The following is a 27754-nucleotide window of genomic DNA, read 5'->3' as shown; positions in this document are numbered from 1 at the left end:
TAAAGGCAGCTCACTGTCCAACCAGTGTGCGGCGTAGAAGCGGGGCGTAAAATAATCTTACCGTCCCACTCGTTACTACATACGTGTTACGAATGGCGCTGTGTGCAACTACCGATTGGATGCACAGTCCCTTCGGCAGCAGGATTGAGACAGACCGCTTTATCGCGCCAAGCTTGATTTTATACCCCACCATACTACGTTACGCGGGGGGGGGGGGGAGGTGTAGCAATGTGAACCGCGTTTCGCAGACACTGCGTGCGTAATCAGGTAAACTTCACGAATAATTTGACCCCAGTTATTTCGTGTACATGGCTGTTTAGAAGTGTATAGACATGAAACTAGACCTTTATGGCAACTCTTTTTCAACATTCCACGATAAACACATGTCGTAAAGTTCGTAACTAAAAACTTAATGATTTGATCAGTTTATTTAGCGTATGAATAGCTTTGATTGTTCTTGCAGATGATGCCCGCCTAGGCAGGTAATTAATCTGTAGTGGCTCGATTCGAGTAGCTTTTGTGAAATTTCTCTTTTCCGGGTGTTTGAAGTAGAAGAAAAAGAAAACATCGCGCATAACCCATCAATTTGTCCGCTTCATATGTCTTATTAAGTGCAATTTACAGAATTTTTATTTCGCTATTTATTACTGAGTTAGATAGTCAGCTTGACAAGCAATTTTTGTTTTGCAATATTCAATGTTTACTATTAAAAAAAAAAGATTTACAGCTAAATAAGATATTCTGCTTCCTACAATCACTAGACTTTTTTTTATTTTTTGCGCAAGCCTAATCAATTTCGGCGCAGTAGATGCCAAGCAAAACAAATCTCCATTCCCATGTATCTATAGACAGGCGCTCCCGAGGTAAAGCCATTTTCAATTCAGCTATGGCTTTTCAAACACAATAGATTCGGAGAATATCACGAGCACCGTGCTGTCCCTATACCAGCCAACAAGCTCACGAACACAACTTTAAATGCACAGGCTTGCTCGTCGATAAGGTAAGCAAGTAGCGTCTTTTGACTAACTTTGCGGCCGCTGCAGAAGACATAGTAGAGCTTTTCTTCTGGACGTCGCATCAAAAAATACGTTAGGAATAAGCGCCAGCGTTTACCCCGTGTAGAGCAGCATAGGACTTCCGTATCACATCGGCCGAAGCCGAACTGCCGCACTTACATTCAAGTGGTATGCATGAAGCCGCATGTTGGTTTGTGACACTGTCGCTTGACTAATACAGTTTGAACGTACAGTAAAAGTGTAAAGGTAATGCATATGGTCGTCGAAGATTGCCATCAGGTCCTCCAAATTGGCGCTGTTCTCACTTGGACTAGCCCTCAATGAGACTCGTCTTCAATCTTGCTGCAAGCGAAGGTCGGCGACCGTGTATACTACGGTAAGTACACACGGAGCTAATGTCAGCAGCGCTTTGGCAGCCAACATCCCGACGAAGTATCGGCACCAAAGACAGCTTCGAGCACAGGTTATCATGGTAACGCAAATCACTGCAGTGTACTATGAAGTTCGAACCGAAACAATGGCCTTGCATTTGGTTTGCTGTATAGATGCACGAATGGCGAAACCAAGCGCGTGCGGCGAGTAAGATATTCAGTGCATAACTGTTCAATTGCGACAGTGTGGAGGAGTCGCAAACACAACAGCGATCTGTGTTAGCATCCCTTCAAACAAAGGTTGTAGAAGGACCGAAAGCTAGCTTGTAGGTATTCATGTTAGAGAAAAAAGAGTTAAGCGTGCAGACACAAGAAGAGGGAACGGCGTTTGCGTTGCCCGTTTCCTTTTCCTCGTGTCCGCCTTCTGCGCGTCTAACACGTCCCTTGAACAATCGCTGTTCCATCAGGTAGACCGATGACAGAATGTCCCCTGCTCTTTGCCTCGGAGCGTCTGTCCGCCCACTTACGATGCTCACCGACATAACCGCCCAGGCCGAGCGTAGTCGCCGCAGCGTGTGGCGTGCCCGTGCCAGCGGCGGGTGCCACCAGCTGATCATCGTACCGGTGGGCGCTCGGCACGGTGTCGGCGCTGGCGCGGCGTCGGCAGCCCGGGGCTGCTCGAGGAGCATGGCGGGGCCGCAGTCGCCAACAAGAAGAGCAAGAAAGAAAGCGATCGCTCCCGGCGGTGCCGAAAGGAAGAGCGCGGAGTAAGCACACACCGGGCCGGCCCGCGCCGGCGTTTATTTTTAACCAGTTACGTCGGCGGAGCCCGGCTATTCTGGAACGGTCCCGCGCGAGGTCCTCCGGGATCTGCCCGCGCGCCGCGGTCTCCCCTCCGCCATGTCACCGTGCTTGCGACCGCTCGTGCAAATTTGAATCCACCGAGCGCAGCACCACGCACGACGCCATCCGTGTCGACGACAAGCGCGTCAAGCCACGCCACGCCTGCCTGCGGCGTCCGTCCGTCGCCACCGCTTCGGCCAGCGTCCACGCCCGCTGCATGCGGCAGTTGCGTCTTCTGCTGCGGCGGCGGCGGCGGCGTCTGCACGACGAACGCCTTTCTGGATCGCACTGCGCCGATCACAGTGCAACGTTGCTCGCTGCAGACGGACGAGTCGACGCTGGTCCGCTTACAAGTCGCCGTTGCGCGTTCAGCCAGAGTGGCGCCGTGGGACATTGGATATGTCTCCGCTCCTTGAGACGAGACCTCGACGCTCGCCGTGACTGCGGCGAGTAGCAAAACGCGCGGGATCGGAGGTTGCGGTGCGCCGCCAAATCGAGTGCCCCGTGGTGAGCTAGCACATAAGAGTGCGGCGTGCCCGGTGTTTCCTTCTGCGGCACTGATTATGCGGGACACGCGGCCAGAGCGACGACGCCGAGTGTTGACCGACAGTTCTTCGCCTCGACGTTCGGCGTCCGAGTGCATGCATGGGAGCCACTAGCGAAGAAGACGCTTACGGCGAAGGTGAGAGAGGCGTTCGGGGCTTTCGTGTGCGTTTTTCGTTCGCACGCAGGGTTGGTTCTCATTCAGAAGATGTGCGCTGTACGATTATGCTACGACTGCCTGACCGTGAGTCGGTGGCTGATGTGCAATTTGTAAAGCGCCGAGTCCTGCTTGCTGCGCGGACGCACGATGTTCGGGATGTGCGGTATTAATTGCGCAGTAAATGCGAGATCCGCTCGTGCAACCAGCGCGGTTTGCAGCACGTGTTCGCAGCCTTATTTGGGCGCTTTGTGTACTTTCTTATATTGTGATTCATTTGAATGCTCCCATCGAGCGACGTGCAGACTTCGTTTAAGGCGTGCCGAGTCTGCGCTCAGCTGCGGCTGGTACCCTTGGTTGCAGTCGCTTGCGTCGTATGTTTCAGAAATGCGGCCATGCGTTCGTGTTGCTGTTATAGTTGGTCGGTGGTGAATATTAAAATTTTTTATTTATTTTTATTTTATTTATTTCACAATATTTCAAAATGATCGCGTGATTCTTCTTATAGTCTACGGTGCAGTCAGATTGCTCGTCAAACTGTTTGTAGATGCTCAGCGCTTGCGCCAAATCGACCAACAGTGTCGGCCGCCTACAGCAAATAAATAAATAAATAAATAAATAAATCTTGTTAATTGACAATTTATTTATACAATCTTTTCAAAAGAAATATTTTCAACGACAGAACGTTGCTGATTTTATCAATGTGTGGTTCTCCACGGGCGGAAGTTGCGTTTTTTATTGCCGGCCACATCGCGAGATCGAAATAGCAGGTTGTGTTTTATTTGGGTAGCTCTCACTCTCGACTCCTTGCCTATTTATTCCACTCTCGGACTGACAGTGGGCGCTCGAATGCGTTATTCTTATAGCCCCGCCGGCACTCTGTTTAACAACTGCAGCGTCCACACAAACGGAACGGCGCTGATGTGAGACCCTATAATGCAGAAGATTAGGTCACCGAACTCGACGTCTGCTCCTCCGACTGCACGTTAGAATCGTCGACATTTCTTACAACGAGGTCAGAGTCTGGCTATTTAAACTTTGCTTGAGTATTGAGAAACTGCGATTATAGCTCCCACTCTGCAGGGTCATTATTGGCGAATTTCGAATTCGAAAAGTTTATACACTGAAGCTGTTTATTGCTAGGTTCTGGCGGATCTCGTCTCCCTGCACGTAGACCAACAATTTTTCATACGTGGGCCGATCCCGAAAGTAGTGCAATGCCGGACCGACCCGCGGTGGAGGTGAAGCCGGCTCACATACAGAATAAAAATCCAAGAATACTGCGAAAGCACCTCGATTGCATTCCTAAGACACGATTGCTCTTGTATGTAGACATTACTCGGGTTATTTTTGAGCGGATGGATTTATTTTTGACGCTCTGTGAGCGACCATCGGGTCCCACACCACGCGCTCCTAACCACAAGCCGGCGGATCTGACGTCACATCTGCCTTGAGCAGCGACGGGGCGAACTGATCAGCTGCACGCTGTTTTGTTTTCCCCGCATTAATTGCGCCGTGCACAATGCTAAGTTCTAGTGAGAGTGATGGCATGAGCGGAGGTTATGACTCCGACTTAGATGAGCGGCCTACTGAACGACCGGCAACGACCGGAACGAACGGCATTCCGGTGACACCGCATCGGAGTGGAGACAACCGCGGCGTCTACTACGGCGTTGGCCACGCGAATCGCGGACGCCGTAGTAGACGCTTTTGGCGGACGCTTTAGGGACGCGTTGCCGGCGCTCGTGTCTCTTGTGTGCGGTTTGGCACTACTTTACTGGCCTTCCCCCAGCTCCGCTGGTCTCTGGTGTTTGCGATGGCAGTGCATGGCAGAGCCACGAATATTCGCCTTGTCTTTTCAAACGCTTCTGGCGTCTCGTTGCTTGCGCTGCTTCGAGAAAACAGACGGCACGGCGTCAGGTTTGAGGCGCTGCCTTTTTAATGACACCCCGAGGCTTTGCGATCGCTCGCAATGGGCGAGAAGCGGTGAGACACGTAAGTGTGAAGCAATATCCGGTTTTGCCGGAGCCTTCATATAGGACCCCGCTAGGAGCGGCGATTTGAGGAATATTCATTAAAACAATTACTTTTCGCTCATTTCTGCTCAGAAAGAGCGTTGTTTTGATCACTCTCGGTGCGATAGCTGTCATTGAAGCCAGAAATTTCGTCGATAATTTTTTTTATTCTGCATCCCTTTAAGCACTCCCCCTACGTGGGCCGATGCCGGAAATAGTGCAATACCGGGCCCACCCGGGGCGGAGGTGCAGTTCGCCATTAAGGGGCCCACATTCACAGCTTCGCTGGCTATCCTTCTTCACAGAATGGAAGAGCAGTTTTTTTCTTTTTTTTTTGCTGGCCTTTAAAACTTTTTATGCCGTCAGCGTTTGCACAGGCTAATCAGCTTCACCGCTGTCAAGATGCACCCGAGCGATCTTGTATTCCGTCATTATCGCAATGCAAGCGCCGCGACGGGTTAAAAGAAATCCAACTCACGAGCTCCTACCTTAAATACAAGATAACGAAAAAACTATTGTTATCAGCATCCACTGCGCCGCATTTTATGAGATGCGTTGCATTTAAAGAAAAACGCTAGAACCTACCGACTATTGGAACAGAGTTGTAATTTGGGCTATCAGTAGTTCTAGAAAAGTTGTTGAAAGTCCCAACATTAAAAGAACTGATGCATCAAGCTCACAAATTTGCAACTCAACGATAATAAGAAACGGTATCAGAACTCTGGTAATAATCTTCATATATAATTCTCAGAATTCTACGTATTCTGCAAAACTCATAAGTCAAATTTGTTCCCTTCAACAGACGCAGTTTACAAATACTACATCTGTTTTCAGTGCAGTGTTGCGATTTTGTAAACTTTCTGCTTCAATATTATTTAAGCTTGCCATGTTTTGACAATTCCTGTAAAGAACTATGGTGAGGCCCTCGGTTAAAATTTCAGATTTCTTTTTTTATGTGAAACACTTCTTTCCAAACGGTTCAGCAGTTGTCTCATTAGAACATATCTGTGCTTCACGTGTATTTCGATATGGAAATCGGAGCTAGCCTCGAAATAAGCTTAAAAGAAACAGCAAATTCTGATGCAAGAGGCGCGTCTTCTTCCTGTTCTTTTTTTTTTTTTGCTTTTGTGTCTGTGTGCGTGTGTGCGTGTATCCTTAGTTTCGGTTCCCTGTCCTTATTACTACATCGGCGACACTTCCTTCTTTTTTTTTAAGACGATTTCAACAGTAACAAGTTAAGCGCGAAAACCTTTGCGCTCGCGAAGGTATAGCAATGGTCCCAACGTATGTTCGTCGTGAACCATGCAGTACAAAAATAAGGTATCGGCAAAAACTTGCATCGGCTTTACGGCAGCACGTCCAGAATGGTTTACATGTGTGATTTGCCTGGTTTAGTTATACCTCCTTTCTGAAGAGTAGGCAGCCGTTGTGTACTTCCTGGCGGCAGTTACCAGGCTGATCCTGGTGAGGTATGAGTCCACCTAGTGGACATCTGCATTTCGTCGGCTGTTGTAGTTCTGATTGGCTGGGCTGGGCTGCACGTCCGCAGCGGCGAAGTGCCACAGCCAATCAGCGCTTCAGCAGCAAACGAAATGGGCATGTCCACTAGGTGGACTCTTACAGAATACCTACCCTGTTTTCCATTTTCCTCTCTTCCGAGTGTATATATGTTTTCAAATGAAGTATCAATCAATCAATCAATCAATCAATCAATCAATCAATCAATCAATCCTTACTTTAGTTGCCCAGGAACAACCGGAGGTCTAAATACTGGCGTACAGAAAAACAAAAACAGAAAAAGATAAAACAACTGAACAAAAGTTATGGAATAAAAAAAAGAATTAAAACAAAATAGAGAAACGAAACTGGATAACCAGGTACATGATAATCAACAATCCAACAATAACACAAGATTGAGAGACATGTATATGTACGGAAGGAGAGAGAAACAATGGGAAGTCAGAAGAGGAGTGCAGCTAGAAAGAAGGCTCAACAGAAAGTGCGATGTCGGAACAGGAAGGAGACAACACGTTTTGAAAGATATCAAGATGGAGAAAATGACAGTTGTAAAGATTTTGCATTCTGTAGAGAGGCGATTGTCTGCTGGTAGAGGCAGGAACTTGGAAGGGCCTATGTTTCATTGTAGTCTTCTGCGGAACCCGCAGTGAAGCAACGGCCAGTATACAGATTCGAGCATGCATTAATTCCATGAATGATTTTGTGTAAAAAGAGGACGTCGGTACGACTACGTCTGCAGCTAAGTGACGGAAGTGTAGGATGGTTATTCAGACTTGAAAAGACTTTGGCGCGTGAGGTCGGAAAGCGATGGTAATATATACTCACGAACTTTTTTTCTGCGCACGCTCAATTGAAATGCTAATTGCTCGTTCCATGCCACACCACTGAAGCATATTCAAATAATGGGGGACAGATGGATGTAAACAATCTGAGGGAAGGAAGTGGGGTACCGAAAAGTCTGCTTGCAGTCGGAAACCGGACGCCCGCAGGCCTCGTGATAGTACGCGCTTAAGGCCGCGCGCCACGTTCCGCGTTTTCCCGGCGTTTTGTCGCCCGACGTCGACGCTGGGGGCGGCACTCTCAGCAATCTCGCCGCCGACGACGGCAGCGGCTCGATGAGCGCAGACCAATCGGCGTTGGTCTGCGTATCGCTCGTGTGGCTCGGGGTGGGGTGGGGTGAGGGGGGTGGAGGTGGACGCTCTCTCTGGCGCCGTTCGTGCGACGACGCCGAGAAACGCAACACCGGTAAAAAACGCTGAATGTGAATGTGGGGTGGCCTTTAGAGTGAGCGGATATAATAATAATAATAATAATAATAATAATAATAATAATAATAATAATAATAATAATATGCCGGAGCCAAGGCAGCGTTATGGCTTCCATTGGTTGCGCGCAGTTCCTGCAAAGCAGCCGTGTGCATACCACATCGTGGCGTACGTCGGGCTAAATCCATGTCATCCTTTCCTTTGAACGCAAACCAACGCCCGACGGTTTTCCTTCGCTCTCGTCTCGAGCACCGCCGAGGTGCGACGCCTGCAACGTCACCTGGCGATGCTTCTCGACACGCCAGCGTTCTGAGACGAATTCAGCGCCAATGCGGAGCGCTGCTATCGCTTTCAATGCTTCGGCTTCGCGCGAAACTGCCAAATTTTATTGCCCGTGTTTGTTCGCTTGGTTTTCCCTCGCATGACGACTTGGAATGAAACTAACCAGGGAGTAAAAAAAGGAAAGCACGGGAATGCAGGTTCAGCCCAGCCACACACCGCTCTCTGTGATCGAGGCGTCGGGCAGTGCGATTTAAGTCGATGGTGATGGACTTCTTCTATGGCTCGTACCCACTTAGGGGGATAGGCCAAGAAACGGGCGGCAGGAGGTATCTCAAGAAAATTCTTATTTGAAGACGAGAAACGAAAATAAAAGGAAAGTCAAAAAGAGATACTAGAATAGACTGGTATGCGGGCGAGCAGTCAGTCTAACTGAAGGGAACATTTTAAAAGAGGTATATATATATATATATATATATATATATATATATATATATATATATATATATATATATCAAACTGTATGTAACACTGAATGTATAATGCGATACACGTGCAGTGTGCACGAGGAGTTGAATGAGTGAGTGAGTGAGTGAGTGAATAACCTTTTATTTGGTCCAGCAAAACGTGATAAAACCCGTACCCGGCTTCAATAGCTATGTCAATAGCTATATATATATATATATATATATCCTGCTCAATTGCTGTTTGCCTTGTAAAGGAGGCCGCGGGCTCTAGTCAAGTCGCTTCCTTTAATGCGACTTTTACCCGCACTCTCCTCCATCACTGATGGAAATAAAGAAGTTATTATATTATATTATATTATATTATATTATATTATATTATATTATATTATATTATATTATATTATATTATATTATATTATAAGCACGCGCTTGCTGCTTTTGGCTGCGCACGTGGTATTCCGCCAAACCACGCTTTAAGCACGCACATGCTGCTTTTGGAGGAGAATTAAGGAGAGAAGAATAAATGCCATGTTAATAAAGCATTTGAAGAAAACCAATTTCAGTGAAATGGATGCTGATCTGATAGGTAGAATAAAGCTATAAAATAATTAGCAGGGTTATCGTTTTGTTTGAGTTAAAAAAAAGAAACATCGCGCAACAAACAGCTCTGTGACTATAGCCTACTGTCGAAGCCCCAAATGATAATATTACTGGTATAATTAATCCTAACCTAATTTTGCAGAGCGGAGCTTCGAGTAACATCTTTCTTTGGTTTGAGTATCGTCGGCATGATAAAAAGATGTGGTCTGGAAGGACGGTGTGGGTCCTCCTCCTCGTCTAGTTACTGAAATGTTCCGCAAACAGTGCACCAGTTTCATGCCCCCGATATGTCCCCAATGCACAATCCTTACAAATTGCCGACTTGCAAAATAGTGCGCGCCGTCTTTGGTGCTGCCGCTGCAGATACAATATCTAGTTGGAAAATAAGGCATATCCCCACTATTCCTGTCGTGGATATTTCACCGCTTCTCGCCCAGCTGATTCCTCGCACAGATCAGACGCTTTTTTCAATGTAAGCTAATTAGAAAATAAAGACTGGTTGTTCCTGGCGAAAATGTTTTCTTCGGCTGAGTATTGCTTACGTCATCTGCAAGACCAATTTGCTAAGACGTGCAGAATTTCTTCTAAAACCAGTAACACAATGACGCACGTCGATCATATTTCCACACGGCAAAATTCGCCATCTTAAGCATTCTTAAGCACATTTGCTCGGAAAATATCTTTCTTGAGCATGCGCAGAACATTTTTGCAAATGTTCAATTTCCTTCAGAATGGTATGCAAAGCGTACGGAATTATTACACTGCGGATGGAGACCTCTCAGTACTGAATTATTAGCTCGCTTTTAATAAACTGCGGCTTACTTCCCCCGCGGGAAGCTGTTGCCAGCAAAAGCGGCTGAAGCATGTGGGTGTAGTTGGATTGCCTATAGGTACGTCCAATCTGAGGTGATACACATCGCGACACATTAGCTTAGACCAGATTAACATTACATTTTATGAAATGGCAAACGGGTCATTTGTATCCGGAGCAGATCTTTCGTACGCCACAAAGAGAGTTAGCTATGGAATCTGACTGGCAATACTCCAAGCTCCCGCGACGGGCTTAGCACAATAGATCATGGAAACATCTGGCTTGGGATATTCAGTAGCTTATGGCAAAAAAAAAAAACTTATTCGAAAATGAATGAATGAAACCTCACTTGCCAACTTTCGTATTTAGACATATTTTTTTTCGGTGCAAACGAAGAGGTTGGTTTTGAAAAATGCCGGAAAGATCTGTGGGACGTTATACTGACGTCGTTGGCGTCGCGGCTTGGCAGCGATATTGAAAGAAGGGAAGATCTAATATTCATTTACTCCGCTAGTCAGTCATCCTTTTAAAGCGAATAGCTTTTTTAAGGCTCTTCCGGCCGTCTTCGTTGATCGGTGGCTGGTGGCCAGAGGTTGCTAGTCGGAGGTTCGAGCAAAGGGCGCCGACCACTTGTACCGAAGGGAGGGGGTGGCGAGAGAGTGGGAGTGGGGGCACGCATTTGACTGGGGGCACCGAGGGTGAGAAGGTCCCCCTGACTACGCCACTTGCACCGACGCAAAAGGTGCGGGGCGCGTTCGTTGTCGAATGCCACCTCTCACAGCTCTGATATACGGTCTACCTACACTGTCGCTAGAGCTGTGCTGGTTAACGGCGCTAGTCTCTACGGAATCACGCAATCAAACAACAAACGCCACCGAACTAACTTCAGTACAACAAATGTACGCCTCCAAGCGTATCATTCCTTTATTAGAGCGATTAGCGTTCGGCTATTCGCTTCCATTGACAATCATTGTTGATGGTTTCTGAAGAAATGGCTGTTTTTAAGCGTAGTAAGGACAAAAAGAGTTCCGAGCGGTGTCTTTCCAGCCCCGTCTGGTCTGGTGATATCTTTTACCGTCTCTTTAAGATATACGCGTACCGCCACCGTCGTACTTCACCCGAACACAGTTCGAGCACATTTTTTGGGAAAGCGTCCCCTGTGTGCCGTGCTGCTGGCGAAGAGTCATGCGTCTGCGTGGTGCTCCCAAGCGAGATAGAAGACGATCCCATCGAGGCGTCAGCCCCATGATCGCGTCCGCCTTCATGGCGCGTCGCGGCCCGGCTGTCCGTGCCGATCACGACGTTTGGCTCGCGTAGATCGTTTCTCCCTCCGAGACACCGAGTTCTTTGGTTCGTTCCGCTTGCTCAGGCGTACGTTTCGTCATTGTGGGACTCAAGAGCATGCCGAGCGAATGAGTGGGCGGTGCGAACGGGGTGCGATAACGCTATCGCGTTCCACTCTTGAAGGCGAAGCTTAAGCGTCCTCTAAGTTTTTTTTTGTTTTATTCTCCGTGGAGCGTGCTGTAGATTTCTGGTTGCGAGGACTTGGATACGTTGGCTTAATGCGTCTTCCTTCCAAAGCATTCAATATTTTCTTCTCACAGCGTATGTTTTCCTTTTCTTTTTCTTTTATTTAAGTTTCTACAGATGTCTTTATTCTGAAGGTTAAGTTTTACGGCAACTGTGCACAGTTCTGTGAGCGGAGCAAAAACACTGGTGCTCATCAGTGCCTACAATACCACACCTTATACATTACCTGTGTGGTATGGCCTCTTCGACCAAATCGGCGTCAACTGCTATTCGACGCGCTCTGAAATACGGGATAATGTCTTCGGCGCCAGAAAAAATCGCTGTCGAGGAAAAAAAGAAAGAAGTGACGGATATCACACAGTGCCGAACCTCCCTTCTATTGGGCCGAAGTTTTATCAGTTAATTTCAGCGGACGCCTTCAAGTATATGCGTCGAAAGACGATGTGCGAGCCGACTATTGGACTCGTGTTACTGACGATAAGTACAACCACGAAGATACTCACTGTGTACGGGTGCAGCTCTGCGCAACGACACGGGCACCTTTGCGACCTCCCACACCTACGCTTTGCCAAGCAGGCCCGAATTGACGTCGTTCATTGTGGCTTAGTACACCGACGAGCCCAGATCGTGAAATTATGGATAGCATCGCGCACGCACAGGTGGGCCCGTTGATTGTGCTGAATAAATGGCGTTTTTTTTTTTTAATCCGGGAAAGCTATAGCGAAATTTGACTGCCAGCGAATGTCATGCGCGGTGCCTAACCACGTGCATACCCGCGCATGACGTCAGCACAAGCGCGCAAGCTGCACTTCATTCTGCGCAACGCGAACTGCCAGACTGAGTGCGGCAGACTTATCGACTCGCACCGCGATGGAAGTTGCTGCACTCGGGGGACACTCTGTGACCACGAAGCGCAAGCCGCGAAAGTTACAGGGGGGGCGGAGCTTCTCCGCGTGTCTTGCTGCGTCAAGTATAGTCCGGCATAGTTTGACGGGGCTTTGGGATTATTGAAGCCGATAGTGTATCAGAGTCCCAGGTGCGACGGTTTCGCATTTGGCCGAGCACGAAAGAGAAAAGCGATACGCTAAATAAGACACAATGCGCCGTATTTTATGTGTTGCTTTAGTGTAAGCGTTGTAGTAACTAAGTAACTGACTGTGTAACTAAGTGTTTCGTAACATAAGCGCTGTAGTAACTAACAGCTTAAGCCAACGCGAATGAGACTTTGGAACTAGTTTCCGGGCCGCTGTTACTTTAGGGTGATTCGACTCCGCACCTTACCCTTCGTTTCTATACAGATGGTCGTCTACAATTATAGTGCCTGCTGGCGGAGGCATGCTTTGCAGGTATTCGGAGAGACGGACGCACAAGAGACGAGTGTTCCACGGGTGGTCATTTGGTCGCTCGTTCAAGGAAATGAAAAAGAGGTCGCGCTTTTAGTTTTGGGGGCTTTACCCCTTGTTTTTGTCGATTTCGTTGGGTGGTTAACGCAAAATTACAATAGACATAGAACTACAGCAGAAAAAGCTAGCATTGATGAAAAGTAAGCGCTACGAGAAAAGGTAAATATGAAGGTTACACGTGAACGACAACAGGAAAAAAGAAAATGGTTAGACGCGCGTGATTTGAAAGAGAAATTTAGAAAATAAAAAATAAATTCTAACTTGAATCAATAAGGAAATCGTCGATCCTGGAAGGCGAAGCAAACATGTCGGTCGTTGAATCCGAGACTCGAAGCTGCAAAAGAAGGCAGAACAGTAATTTATCTTTCTAATACTTAAATTTTATTACGTAAGCATTATCTAGAGAGTAACCCAGCAAAATCTGTCTGTCACACGAATAGTATAATGGCTTGCAACTGCACAAATATGCGTAATTTGCGAAGACATTTAATCGTTATAATGGTGTAAATATAGGTGATTGGCAGCATTATAAGTGATAATGAACAATTGAAACACCTGAAAAAATTTCGTCAGGGAGGTGGTGGTGGTAGCAACGTTTTTTTAGCATGAAGGGGAGGAAGGAGGCCAAGTAGCGAAAACCGTTCTCGCCAGGTCGCCTTGAAATCTTACTTTTCCGCATTACGAGTGTGTGCGCAAAAAAAAGCGTGCTGTAGGGCTGCCGAGTATAAAAAATAATAACTGATTGGCACATGTGATAATAGTACAATAATTTAAATAAATTATTGGTGGCGTTAAAAAAAACTGGTGACGTCGCCGTAGCCGCGTCATGATCATAACAAAAAATAGAAAGAAAATAAAATAAAAAAGGGAGAAAACAGCTGTGGTGAAACCGGTTGTGACAGCGACCTGGCTCAGTTGATACGATCGCTTTGAAGGGACCGTGCAGGTTCCTGGCAACTCATCGCCACACCGTTCAGTACACGTATTTCATTTCTTTAGCACCGGAAAAGCGATGGGTAGACATGCATATCTATACAACAGCTGTTTATTTGGTCACACAGGTGGTCTCAGGTTGTCCTATTGCTTGAAATATCCCCATAGCTGAATTAATCTATTACTATTGTGTTTCTTTTTCGTTAACATCATCTGTACAGATATATATGAGGCTATCGCGACCCGCCGTGACTACTCAGTGGCTATGGTGTAGGGCTGCTGAGCACGAGGTCGCGGGATCGAATCCCGGCCACGGCGGCCGCATTTCGATGGGCGCGAAATGCGAAAACACCCGCGTACTTATATTTGGGTGCACTATAAAGAACCCCAGGTGATCGAAATTTCCGGAGTGCCCCACAACGGCGTGCCTCATAATCAGAAAGTGGTTTTGGCACGTAAACCCCCATAATTTAAACATATGAGGCTGTCCCATGCTTCAATCACTCAAGCTTGTACATATTTCAACATCAATAATGTGCAGGGTCAACAAGGTGCGTGTTCGGCGGACATCGCTACCGGGCCCGTGGGCCAGCCTTTCCATTGCTTCTACGGTAGGCTCTGCAGCTTTATTTCTAGAGAATAAAATATGTAAGGCATTTTGGAAACAGTAATAATTATGCCCGAACAAACACAAGTCCCCTTGTCGAAATTTCGTTGGCTCGGTGATTCTCTGGTCGTCATTTATGAAGAGTCTATCCACAGGGTATCTCTTAAAACGAAACGGCGTGGCGTTTCGCATTTTCTAAATAGACCAACGTCAAAACGGCCGTAAAAAAAGGACGTGTTTAAGGCAACGTCAAGGTGTTTCCATCGCCGGGTAACCAGCCGTGTCGAATGCCGACACTTAAGTTACAGTGCTGACTTCTAACGGCAACTGTTTCCGCGAAAGCCTCGTGCGCCTCGTCCGCGCGTTGTGCAAACCTCCGGGACGATGTTCGCTCCCACTGAACGTGCACCACCTCGGTGCCGGCGTCGGGTCGAGTCGTAACCAGCCGAGTCGTATATCAGCGCAACGCTGTTGCACCGTGCGACAGGGTTGAGAGGCAACAGCAGGCGGGGCCTTGGCGGAGATCGTTCCACTTTCGACCTCGGCGCATAGCTTCGGGCGTAAGTCACCGCGCAAGTACATAAAACGGACCAAAAGAGGGGAACGACGAAAAAAAAAATATGGCAGCCGATATTCGGCGAGCCCCCTCAGAAGAGGAAGAAGATAAATACGCGCGACTTTCTTCAAAGTGTCGCGCACTGCTTGAAAGGGAACCGCAAGCGGGGAGACAGCTCATCCCACCCATGGGAGGACCATTGCGAGATACCGTATTTTCTCGAATGAGGCCCACGTCACCGCTGTTCTAAACTCGGAAGTGTCGGAGCAAAAGAAACTTAGCCGCGGAGCGCAGTCGCTCGCCATTGCATGCACCAGAGTAGGGAACCGTTCAGGTATACAGCGACAGTCAATGTGACGAGTAATACAGTGAGTGAAGTTTTCCTATTCCGCGGAGTAGCACGCGCGAGCTCAGCAGGTGTGTAGTCACGAGCCTACGAAGTTCCTGAAGACGCGCGGGCCTTACAAGAGTAAATACGGCATTCGTATTCGAGCTGCTGTTGCGTGGCGGCGAAGTCGGGTGGTGCGCCCGCGTCGGCGCAGCAGCGGCTGAGTGAACGGCACGTCGTCCGGCCAGGCGGAGGGACCGCGGAGGAGACAGGCGCGACAAATGGCCACGAGAGAACGGTGGCGGTTCGAGAGCGAACGGAGTCGTCAGTGGCAGCGCGCGTCTGCCATCGCACCATGCGCCACACCACCTCCCCGCGCCGGTGCTGTTGTGCAAGGCCGCTGCCGATGAGTCGCTCTGCTAGCGCTACCCACCCACCTCACCTTTCGAACCCCGGTTTTAAGTCGGGCTCACGTGACTGACCGCTCGCTGTCGCGCCCACGCTCGCGGAGGAGACACCCATCTTTCACGTGTACCACGTGGTGTGTGCGTGCGTGCGTGGGTGGGGAAGGTGTTTTTGGGCGATTAGTTATTTCTTTCTTGGCGCTCGAGCGCGTAGATATGGGGGCGCAGCCCAAGTATATCGAGCTCACTTTTATACGGCGTAATTGAGTTAAATGACTTTTGGCACAAAAGTGCTTTCATGCGGTTCTCGCTATAGCGCGCTTAGCTCGAGCGAGAAGCTGACTTCGTCGCGCGCAACGGAAAGTTCTGCGTCAGCTTTTCTGCTTTAAAAGCTGTGAAGAAAGGTTTTCACTGGCTCTGAACACAAGATCACTGCACCCGAATGAGGTGAGAGTGAATCGGGGGTGACTTGCAATAAGCTATCCAATACTCATGCTGGCCTGGTCAGTATACCCATCCTGGCCTGGCCGCTACCCATCCTGGCCTGGCCGCTACCCAACCTGTCCTGGCTGTTGTTCTATCCTGCATGTACTGCTACATAGACTGCTGGGCAACGGGTCATCGTCGGGACAGAGCATTGTGGGACGCTGGTCCAAACCACCGTCCTTGAACAGTTTTCGCGCCTTTTGAAAACATTTCGACTGTGCGGCTGCAGCGCATTTCCATGCCTGTGATTTTTCCCTTCCTGTTACAAGGCAATACGCTCAGGTTATGGACTCGGGACAGACTCTACCCGCATGATAGCCACCCGCGTGATCGAGAGTTATGGTCTAGTTAATTGCTGACCAGTGGCACAATTCTTCATTAACACACCAGATTAAGCGCTCAAGGCGCACTCCGCACTAACCTTAAGCCAATGCGTCTTTGGCGTGCCGGCAGGGGGAATCGGAATATTTGGCGTTTGGTGAGACATCCGATCCGACCAATAGATCGACGTTTTCGCGGCAGGTTTTGTGGTAACAAACGGAGATGCAGTGCTTTTTCGGTGGCGCTCAGGCTTATTGGGAGGGCCTTGTACGTATAGCGAAGATGCTGTGTAAAACATAGAATGAGAACAAAAAGTAATAAAGGACGGGTGCGACGTTGCACAAGTCGAGCTTTAGCGAATGTCTCCTTGTTGGATATTGTTTGCTGTTTTTGAAAGGCTGTGTAATGCAACTTGAGTTCCGGCGTTATGGATTCAGCACCCGAAGCAAAGCTTTAATGCTTGGCTTGTCGCATTACCCTTGCCGACCTATCTGTGGGCAAGTTGTTAAAATTGCCCGCAAACGATGTCCGCCGGGTAGATAATTCATCTGTAGCGATGCAATTCGATTAAATTTTGTAGGCTTGTGTTTTGTGTTTGTCATAAAATGTTTTTTTTTTTATTATTAAATGCACGAGGGCTGTTCAGCACCAGTGTACGTCAAACGCTCAAATTATCCATTATTTGCAGCGGGCAAAATGAGGGAGAACTGCTCTACGTGGGTTTTCGCGAGACTGGCGCAAACCCTCGCGAGAACAGTTCCGAGACCAACGACTCGAACCTTGGAAAAGCGTTTTACATCGTTCACTTTTCTCAGCTCGTTGCTCAGTTTCGCACTGTTCGCGCCGGCCGCACTGGTGGGTCGATCCAGGAGATATCGCAGTCTACGGTTCTCATAGGTATGTGTCGCTAGGTATGTGCTACTGAATATTTCTTAGTGCCCAGACAGCGTGCCATAGTCGTCTCACCGTCACTCTATCATCGCCATACAGTCGTTGTCACGGCGTTATCGCCACGCCATCGTCGTCGTACAGCCATTGTCGTCGCATACTTATCGTCGTCCCATTCTTGCCATGCTGTCGTCATCGTCATACTGTCTTCGTCATTTCATCGTAATCATGCTGTCGCATATCCACTCCGGATTAGGCCTGCGTTGTCACGTCGTCGTCCTCGTGCAGTCATTGTGATGCAATCGTTGTCATGCCATCGTCGTGACGGTTTCGTGGTCGTTCCATCGTCCTCGTTCCAGCTTCGTCATCCGATTCCCGCCATGCCGTCATCGACACGCCATTATCATACGGTCGTTGTCACGCTGATGTCGTTATACTATCTTCGTAATTTTGCAATCGTCATCCAATTGTCTTGCCGTCGTCGTCATAGCGCCTTCGGCTGTGTTTAGGAATTGTATGCTTAGAAGGCCGGCGAGCACTCGAGCACTGTAGAGGAGCGTATCAGTGTAAACTAGAACGCTATACAACTTAAACCTTCAACTGAAATGTCATGGTAGAAGCAAGACCTTCGGACCGCCAAACGATTCGGCGAGCTCGAGGAGATTGGGAGCGAACACGCTTAGCCGACCCCACATAACGCTTAAACACTCGTTTTGCACGTTCTTAACCGTTCTGCGAGCTTTTAGAAACCGAACTTCAAAAAATCTACTTCATTTCTCTCTCTCTCTTTCTCTCTCTCTCTCTCTCTCTTAAGCATTGGTGCATGAAAGTTATGAGCTTGTAAAACAGTGGTTTGCATTTGACGAGAGAAAGTTCAAGTATGCAGGCGGCGCATTTTTTTTTTTTTTTTAATCCTGCAGGTTGTACCACAGGGAAGCAGCTGATACCATAAAATTTCCATCTAAAGCGACAGCCACATCAAATGTATTTCCGACGTGCTAACGCCGGAGGCGTCGCGGCATCTATTTCACAGCGCGAAGTGTCGCCACAATAACCAGAGCTGAAAGGCGCCCTGCGTGGTGCCCCCTCCCTCTCTCCTTCCTTCAGTTATACAATATCTGACATCACATTGACTGCCATGCAACCTTGATTACATTGCGATCATCGTGCGGCGTAAAAATTGGCGGGGCGAAACCCTTGCGCGAACACGGCGCAAACGCCCCATGCGGTTTGGCCGTTGTACATAAGCAAGCACGTGTGACCCGCTGCTTTACCGTAGCACAGTAGCGTACGTCGTCATCGACTTGGCGACACCGACGTGAGCTTGGCCCTTGCGTTTAACAGCGCACGGACGGCATCGCTTTCGCGTCTGTCTCCACTCAGGCGTTGTTCACCATCGGCGACCGCACGCGCGCGGAGTCGCGTGCACGCCACGCCGAGGTCTTTGTCTCACGCGGGTCGAGCGGGCGGTAGCCGCGCCGCTCTCTTGGGGGAAGACCCCCGTGTCTCTCTCCTTTTTTTTTTTTTCTCTCTGTTCTCGGCTCCTCGAAATACGTCGGGCCAACCTGAGGCTTCTCGGGCTTTTCATTAAACAGACTGTTTCCGAAAGCGAACAAGCAAAATATTGCCTCAGCGCAGCGCGCGCGTGCAACGCGCGAACAAGGCGAAGCGAACCGCGCGCGACGCGGGCCGGCGTTTATTTTGTTGGCGCGCCTCTCTGACGTCAGAGCCCGGAGCACCCGGGGCTGCCCGGCGGGGTTGCCATGAGGGCCGCGCCGTGAGCGGCGATGACCGACTGCCGGGAGCCCGCCTCGTGGAGGGAGGAGGGCGGCGGTGCAACCGCGACGGCGCACATGCGACGCACGGCGAAGCCCGTCTGTCTGTGTGCGCGCCTGCTGTGCAGTGCTGCAATAAAGAGGCGCTGCAGGAAGCGGGTTGCCGCACGACGGCTCGGCAATTACGTGCAGCGAAGTGCACTCGACGTGGCTCGGGCTGTTCCGCACGCTGGAGGAAGGATTGGCGCGTTTGAGCAATGTGTCACTGCCGCTGTTTCCGGTTGTCTCGCTGTCCGTGATTATCCCGCGGCCCTCCCCCTTGTCTCGTACAGGAAAGCTGTTTCAGCTGCCATTTCAGGGACGCCTTTGCGCAGGCAGACCGAGACGACGATGCAGCGGAGTCGCCGAAGTTGAGAAGTGCCCCGTCACAAAACGGACAGAAAGTTCTTGCTGTGAACGAATATTTCAATAAATGTGGATTGGCTACAATACCACTGCTCTCGAGCTTCGCGAGAATTCAATCAAAGTGATGTATCGAGTAATATTTCCTAGTTCAGAAATGTGTGCCCTGTAATCGTATGACTGTCCACAAGCTTATTTCTGACTCTCGCACTCACATTCCCAGTGGTGATGCGCGTATATGCGTCATTCTACTTATCTGCTGGTGTCAGAGTCATCCGACAGAGGCGCCTTTTTCACTCACACCAAAGGGTTCGTTATTGCACCAATAAGAAGGCTGAGCACGACATTGTATGTGACTGCTGGCGCATGTGTCACGTACTTGAAGCTTCTTCCAGCTGCTTGTGTGTGACAGTTTCAGAGTCTTCGAAGTGATCTTGTTTGACGGTAAAGTGTCACTTGCTGCCCTCAGGAACAGAACATAGTCACCATTGTCGTCGTTTGCCACTCGATTGTTCACTCTATAGATGTTAATTCCTAGCGAGCCCTTGACTACAATCTTTTGCCACAGGCTACGGATGACTATTCGCCGTTCTCACAAAATCTGAGGACAGCAAATATCACCATAGCTGGGTTGACATGGTGCTGCTCTGTTTGCCGCAAAATGCAACAGTCGATATTCTATTTACGCAAACGTCGACGCAGTTTCGAATAAGCACGTAGGACAGTTTTGATGCCTTCAAAGCTTGCTTCTCCACATGGCGCATCTTTATGTGGAAAAGCCAATTTCCAAGTCGCTTTGTTGTACTAGAAATATGTTTTTTACGCGATAGCATTGAGGCACAAAAATGACAATGGCATAATGGCAACAGTAACTACGCCACGACGACAGTGATAATAGCTACAGCATGACGACGACGACGACAATGCTACCAGCGACGGCACAATGACAATGACACGACGGAAACGATAGCATCTGTGGCACGATAACAACGAAAATAGCAGCGGTGGCACAAAAATGACAATTGTATGAAGACGACAGTGACAATGACACGACGGTGACAATAGACGCTGTGGCATGACAGCGACAACGATAGCAGTGACGGCAGGACAGCAACGACGACAGTAACAGCTACGGCACAAAGATGACCACGGCATAACGGCAACGACGACATCTGCGGCATTATAACGACACCGATTGTACGACGACCACTATAGCAATGGTGGCACAAAGGTGACAACTGCACGATGATGACAGTTACAGTGACACTACAGTCACGATAGCAGCTGTGACATAGCAACAATACAAACAACGGCACGACGACGGAAACAATAACATCTACGGCATGAGAATGACTATGACAGAAACGATAGCAGAAAGACATTAGGCATCACGACAAATGCATGACGACGATAGTGAAAAAAAATTATGGGGCTTTACGTGCCAAAACCACGATCTGATTATGAGGCATGCCGTAGTGGAGGGACTCCGGAAAATTTCGACCACCTGAGGTTGCTTAACGTGCACCTGAATCTAAGAAGTATACGGGTGTTTTCGCATTTTGCCCCCATCAAAATGCGGCCGCCGTGGCCGGGATTTGATCCCGCGACCTCGTGTTTAGCGGCCCAACACCATGGCCACTAAGCAACCACGGCGGGCGACGACAACAACGGCACGATGGTGACAATAGCAGGTATGGCATGACGATAGCAGCAACGTCACGACGGGAACCATAGCATCGAAGGTGTGTCGACCACAGTAGAAACCACGGCACGAGGACTACACTAGCAGCGGTGGCACGACGGAAACCACAGCGTCTACAGTATGCCAACAATTATTGAAATGATGGAAATATCAGTAATGGCATGACGGAAATCATAGCAGCTGCGGTATGACAACGACAACAAGAGAAATAACGGCACTACGACGAAGACGACAACATCCTCGATGACGCGGAGATGGCGTCAGCACAATTTCCGCTTTCGGAAACATGTACCTGCGTAACTTGCCTTGTTTCAACAAAAAGAATTCGCGTTAAATACATTTGAAACAAAGAAACTTGCCTTAGGTATCTATATAAACTTCAATAAAACATTTTATTACCTAAACCACACTTTGCGATGGAAAAAAATAAAAGCTTACGGTTTAAGTGCAAAAGGCTTGTTGCTTTTACGTTGTTATCTAAGCACAGACAACAATACAGAGACATAAAGGCATAGTTATCTGACACTAAGAAAATCCCGTCTGGAGTCCCCAAAGGTAGTTTGGACCATGTTCTTTTTAGTTTATCGTACACATAGACACTGAAGTAGAACATGTCATATACGCCCAGTGATACGACTTTACTGTTCTTAGCCACACCACCGTCAGATTTATTTACAAGGGCTAATTCAATGCTTATTTGCTGGCGAAATGGACAGGGAGAATTCATCAAAAATTACAACAGCCAAAGCTAAGGCCATTTTTTATTGCCCGAAAGACAAATGTGTGCATGTAAACTATGGTGTTATGTTTATTAACTCAGAAATCGAAATAGTAAGATCATTTAAAATATTATGAGTATTTTTCACTGAACGTATGACATGGGACGACCACGTCAAATACATAGCAGCAAAGCTCTCTAGCGTCATAGGAATGACGTATACTAACAAACTGGTTTTACCGACCAACGTTAAAATGCTCTTGTACAATGCTTTCTTTTACTCGCATCTAAACTACTGCCATTTTGTATGGGAAAGCACGCACCGAGAACACTACAGAAACTGCACAACCTGCAGAAAGAAATGTTAAGAAACGTGCATATAACGTCGCACAGGACCACCCTTCAGCGCCATTTTTAGGAAAGGAGATACCGTATGATGCAAGTACATGATGTATGTAATTACCGCTTAATCTCAAAGTATAAAATGAAACTAAAAATAATATTCCTTGAATTTCTGATATCGCATTATTGATAAAAAAGTAAGAGGCTGAATATTCTACATGAAGTTTAGACATTTGGCAAGCATGTTCACACAGAAGAGCCTACAGCGAACACATTAAACGCACACTACCAAGAGCGCTTAAATCTTCCACATACATGATATGAACCCAGTCATTATGTCCAAAAAAGAACACGGAAGTTCGTCTCCAAGCTTAAGTTTTTCCTTTGTATTGCTCACTTCTAAATATATATTTTGTAAACAATCCAGTTATTCTTACTTTTGAAGTGATCGTTATTTAGTATTCCTATACTGATTGGACAAACAGCTGTATTTTATGGCTAATCATAACAGTATAAAATAGAGAAATTTACATTAACTCGTTTCCTCAATAAATATTCCAGTTGATAGCCAGCACTTGTGCCTAGGCCTCCCTTCGTGTTCGTTTTCAGTGCGCTGTTATTAACCGTGAACTAATACCAACTTACCCAGTTTTCTATCCTCTCCAGCAGTTTTTTTATTGTGAGATGCTTTAAACTGACTACTATAACTAGTCTGGCGTGTTTTGTATCATACTGCATATATTTACTATTTACTACTCTTGCTTGTGTCAAAATCCAATGTGAAGCACATTAACCAATGTGAAACACACTAACTTGCTGCGCTTTGACAACGCGGGCGACAGCTGCATCAGAGTTTGCTTTTCGTCGGGTGTCTCTCCAACTCATTCCAGCGAACGTTGCGTTTGAAAGACAAAAACTCGGCTGATCAACAGTGCACATCAAAGGTCCTGTAGAGAAGAAAATCAAGAACAAAACGGCGTGCTCGGATCTTCAATTTTTATGCCCCTGGTGTGTTACCCTTTAACAAATTAATTTAGCATTCGTCATCATTCGTTATTGATAATGCTATATTACCGTTATTATTCGTTTAATTTATGTGGCCATTTCGGCTTACCCACCCGGTTGTGGCCAAATACGGGAGTGGGTACGAGCCACGGGCTTCCTGGATAGTAACAGTAACAACAACAACTGTTTGTCAGCACGGGTGGCCGTCCGCGTGTCTACGTGGACTTCTGGACCTAAGCCCGACCGGCAGTGCGTCTGGCTCGAGAACTTCGACGCCTGCGCTGTTAAACATCACCCCGGCGACGCTGACGCTTGAAGAAACAAATGGACGTGCACCGTGATTTTCTCCGCTGGAAGCTCTTCGGTCAGACACCTATTATCTGCATGTTCATTTTTTTTTATCTAAGACAGTTCGTTATCTCTACTACGTCGAAAAAAAACCCAAAGCTTTCCGATCTCAGTATTCTTTTGTAATCCTGAGATAAATATCGATAAAGTTGAGCAAGGCAGCAGAGCTTTACAGGTTTAATCATGTTGTTAATCTAACGGGATGTGTCTGTGTACTTCATCGGAAGGATCTCACATTATAGAACGAGTGTAATGTCCATTTTATAATTTATAACCCCAAAAATGTTTAGACGGACCCCTGGTCGCGTAACACTTGCTGCTAGCGGCTGATATTTTGCGTGTAGTATCGTGAAGGTTTTTTGCCTCAACCTAGACGGGCCCCTATGCGCAGCTGCAACTAAGGACATAAAGGTAACCAGTTCAAGAGCTGACTCGTCTCGAAAGTGCTGCGTCACGCCGTGGTTCTGCCATAGAGCACGTAGGAATGCTGTATCGTGCGAATGGGTTGTATCGAAGTTGAAGTACACTCGTGCCGTCTCTTGTGTTGGCATGAAAATGTACTAGCAAAGTGCAAGCCGTTCGGGACGAGAATTTCTGTCAGCGTTTATACGCGCATTACCACTCTGTGATTGTACTCGTTTGAGCGATTCACTCCGTGGTACTGTGGGAGGGAGCGCTTTAAAGACCAAAGAAAGGGCGTTCGGGACTTTGTTCCAGTGCCTCATTTCCCGCCAATTTTACTCCCGCATGAGCGTGTTTTCTGTTTCTTGATTGACCTACTCAGTGAAATTTCGATAAGACATGCTTCTACTACCACGCTGCGCAAATAAATTTCAAGAATCGCTCAGGCGCCATAGGCAATACCCTTCTTGCCTCGCATGCCGAAGGCGGTAAGAAAATAGAAGAAACTTTGAGCGCAGTAATATTTGTTGTGATATTTATCAGATCATGTATGACTTTATTTGTACCTATGTAGCGTGCTTCTCAGCCTAAAACAAACAAGTAAATAAAAAATGGAGCTTGCGCTCTTATACAGCATGAATCGGAAACTACTGAGCCTTAAGAAAAAAAAATTGCGACAGATTGACTCATCAAACGATGACTCTCGACGGTAATGCGTTAGCATAGAATCAATATGGCGACGCAAAATATTGCCACCGTCGAAACGAGTTATTTATGAGGCATCTACTGCGGCGGGACCCTTCTTTCACACTTCCCTAAGAACAGTCGGCGCCATCTAGCGCCGCCACCGCTAAGCATGGCCTCCGAAATGCATGGCGCGTCGGTGCGTGCTAAAGCTAAGAAGCGCATCATGCGGCAACCGTACTCCTCTCTCACGCTTCTTTCTGGACGTGCTGCGCCACCTAGTGGCAATGCCGCGAAGTCCGCGCGTGGCCTCCGAGAAGCGGGGCGCGTCGGTGCCTGCAAATGCTGAGAACTGTTCCCTCGCTTTCCGCTAACTCAGTGGCACACACTCAGTGACCCAAGTTGGTGAAAGGTTTGTTGAAGGGTGGCACGTACCTGCTAATGCGTCGGGCTACTGTCCTTCAGGAACCCTTGTGACGTAGATTCGATTCCTCTCAGCATTGAAGAAATTTAAGGGATATTTTCGTCATTGTAACATGGCAAATCTCCCGGGTACATTACCTAACTACCCTAGTAGGTGCCGAGAGCTTTCATTGATGAGCGGCACACACCTACTGGCACATACCTATAGGGACCCAAGTTGGCATCAACGAGGTTCATGCAACGCTAGCACAGACCGAGTGGCACATACCTAGTGTGTATGTACACTAGGTATTTGACGCCGACTAGTGCTCTTAGTCGGCGTCAAATAGTTTCTCCGAACAACGGTGCCAACCATTATCACGTCTAAAATGATCCATGTAGGCGTGAAAGAGGTTCGTTGAAGAGCGGCACTTATGTACACATTGCCACATACTCACTGATCCAAGTTGGTCCTACGGTTGGTCTCGCAGCCTGGTACCTCAGCACAGCAGCCCGATGCACTAACTGTTCGACCACGGACTAGACAGGTAGGCGGGAAAACGGTTAGATGCAAACATAAATAGATATAGCCCCCGGAAAGTGTTTGAAGTATCCTAAGAATGTTAGCGCATTAATAAAAACCTCAAGTAATACGTTTCGGGGGGCTGAACTCGTTTTCTTCAGGAATGCAGCAACAGCAGCACGCTGGTCGTCCGTCCGGCCGGCTGTCCAACGTTCCCCGCAAGCTGTGGAGGTCGCGAGCCAAGTCCCAGTCCAGGGTGTCCACGCTCAGCATCTGCAGCTGGACCCCCGAGGTGGGTGCCACTTGCTGCGTCTCCTTCGCTTTAGCTCCCACAGGGCATGGGTGTGTTATATGATAAACTTGAAAAAGAACTGCATGTGAGCAAAAGAAAAAAGAAAAATGCTAGTTCTGTAATGGATCCGAGAAGCGAAATCCCACAGTTAAATATTGCTTTGAACTGCAGAGACGCTAAGACTCGCTTTGGTTGCATAAGCTTTGCTCTCTTCATCGTTGTCTTGACTATTTTGCCGACTTAAACGCTCAAAAGACGTTCGAACGCCCGTGACTACGCGCAAGGTTAGCACTCGGCGCCGTCACTCAAAAGTTTACCAATGATTTTCAAATGCGTGTCCCTCTCTCAGAAACCATATCTTAACAAATGAACTATACTACGAGACGGAAATAAGCAGGGTGAAGACTCAAGGAAGGGGATGAGAGAAGAGCTTGCAGCGACGAATTCACTGCAGATGGGCAAACGCAGGACTCCAAATGCGCTTACATTACGACCTTCGCTGTCTCTAAAAGGAGACCTCACCTTGTCAGGGTTGGCTTTGAGAGAGAGAGAGAGAGAGAGAGAGAGAATTGAGAATGTCGAAAACACAAGTTGTGAAACGTTTCGAGTCTGAATGTGCTAAAGTGTTAGACGACGATTAAGGTCCGTAGCTGCGAAAGCCAGTGATGCCAACGATGGAATGAGCCGATCGCGTACCATATCCCTGTAGTACGGAAGCACATGCAGGCGCGCAGGCGCACACGCAGCCGTTGTGCACCTTTGATTTGTCAGTACTGCACTGGCCCGGGGGCTTGTATACGAGATGCTCTACCGGCGCGTGCAGGGTTGCTGCCGGTGGCGTTCCCGGACCGGGGGCCGACTGACGCTCCGGCCGACGACGCTCGTGGCGCTCACCGAGGCGGAGGCCATGGGCTTCCGGCCGCTGGCTGTAAATAGGCTGCAAAGCATCGGCATCGGCTGCAAAGTAGACATACCCAGAGGTGGGCGCTCATATACCAGTGCTCCAGTGCAATACGAAGCCGTTTACTGTAATTCGCTTGGTCGAGATAACTGCCATCTCAGCTAAATGCTGCCTTATTGGGCAGGCCACCGCTGTAGTCACGCTGCACGCACTCTGTGCACCGAAGACGACAGAAGGAGGCGATCAGGCACACCTAAGCTTTGCGTCTTAACAACTGCTAAGGCTAGCGTGGAAGGAAAGTCAGTCGCGTGGCGAGAAGCATGAGTAACGGCCACCAGTCCAACCGGCAACGCTTTAGCGAAACCAAGTTGTCTCCAACAAGCGGCCTACGGTACACGCGATGCAAACGCACTTTCGGTCACGTATATTATAGGTCTCGCACTGTGTAAACAAGTTTCCTGTTTTTTGTGCCCTTGTGCGGTTTGCTCCATGGCATGACGTGGCTTGTAATTGCAGCGGCCCAGTTTCAACTACCGTTCGATTGCTCCACTAGTTCTTGTGATTCCGCTCAAGAGTACCCATATCATGCGTGCCATGGATAAGCTCCGCGAGGTAACTAGGTCTGAAATACGTCGGTGGGCCTCAATTTTCATAAACGCCGTCACGAGCTGCAGTCGAAAGGGTCAACAAAATTTTGAGCCCGTGTTTATAAACTAAATAGTCTAACGCTAAACCAGTTCGGAGGAACCGGCGCCGGCCAATATATAGTTGTTTTTAGCGAAGGCGGCCAGCGAATCACGAGCAGTTCTTACGAATTTGTGTAGTAGCCTCGGTTTTGTGTAAAAGCTCTGTGCAAACCCGCTTTCCTTTCTTTTCTTTCATTTTTCCGCAGCTCTCGAGGTTTTAAACGTGTGCCC

The 27754-nt window shown here is 48.2% G+C and overlaps 1 protein-coding gene across 2 annotated transcripts in view; it reads left to right on the top strand.

The window, feature by feature from the left end:
- Nucleotides 1–1945: 1945 nt before the first annotated feature.
- Nucleotides 1946–27754, top strand: part of RhoGAP102A (Rho GTPase activating protein at 102A) — a 52303-nt gene continuing 26494 nt past the window's right edge. The window contains exons 1-3 of one of the 2 annotated variants that reach the window (XM_055073983.2): nucleotides 1946–2912; nucleotides 25806–25936; nucleotides 26760–26916. In XM_055073983.2, the coding sequence (XP_054929958.1) occupies nucleotides 2876–2912; nucleotides 25806–25936; nucleotides 26760–26916 (325 nt within the window). In that variant the 5' untranslated portion in view covers nucleotides 1946–2875. The remainder of the gene's footprint in view (nucleotides 2913–25805; nucleotides 25937–26759; nucleotides 26917–27754) is intronic. The other variant, XM_050183347.3, reaches the window with a different exon arrangement.

This window comes from Dermacentor andersoni, chromosome 4 (genome assembly GCF_023375885.2).
Source record: "Dermacentor andersoni chromosome 4, qqDerAnde1_hic_scaffold, whole genome shotgun sequence".
Classification (NCBI taxonomy): domain Eukaryota; kingdom Metazoa; phylum Arthropoda; class Arachnida; order Ixodida; family Ixodidae; genus Dermacentor; species Dermacentor andersoni.
This window is presented reverse-complemented; position numbering and strand designations above follow the sequence as displayed.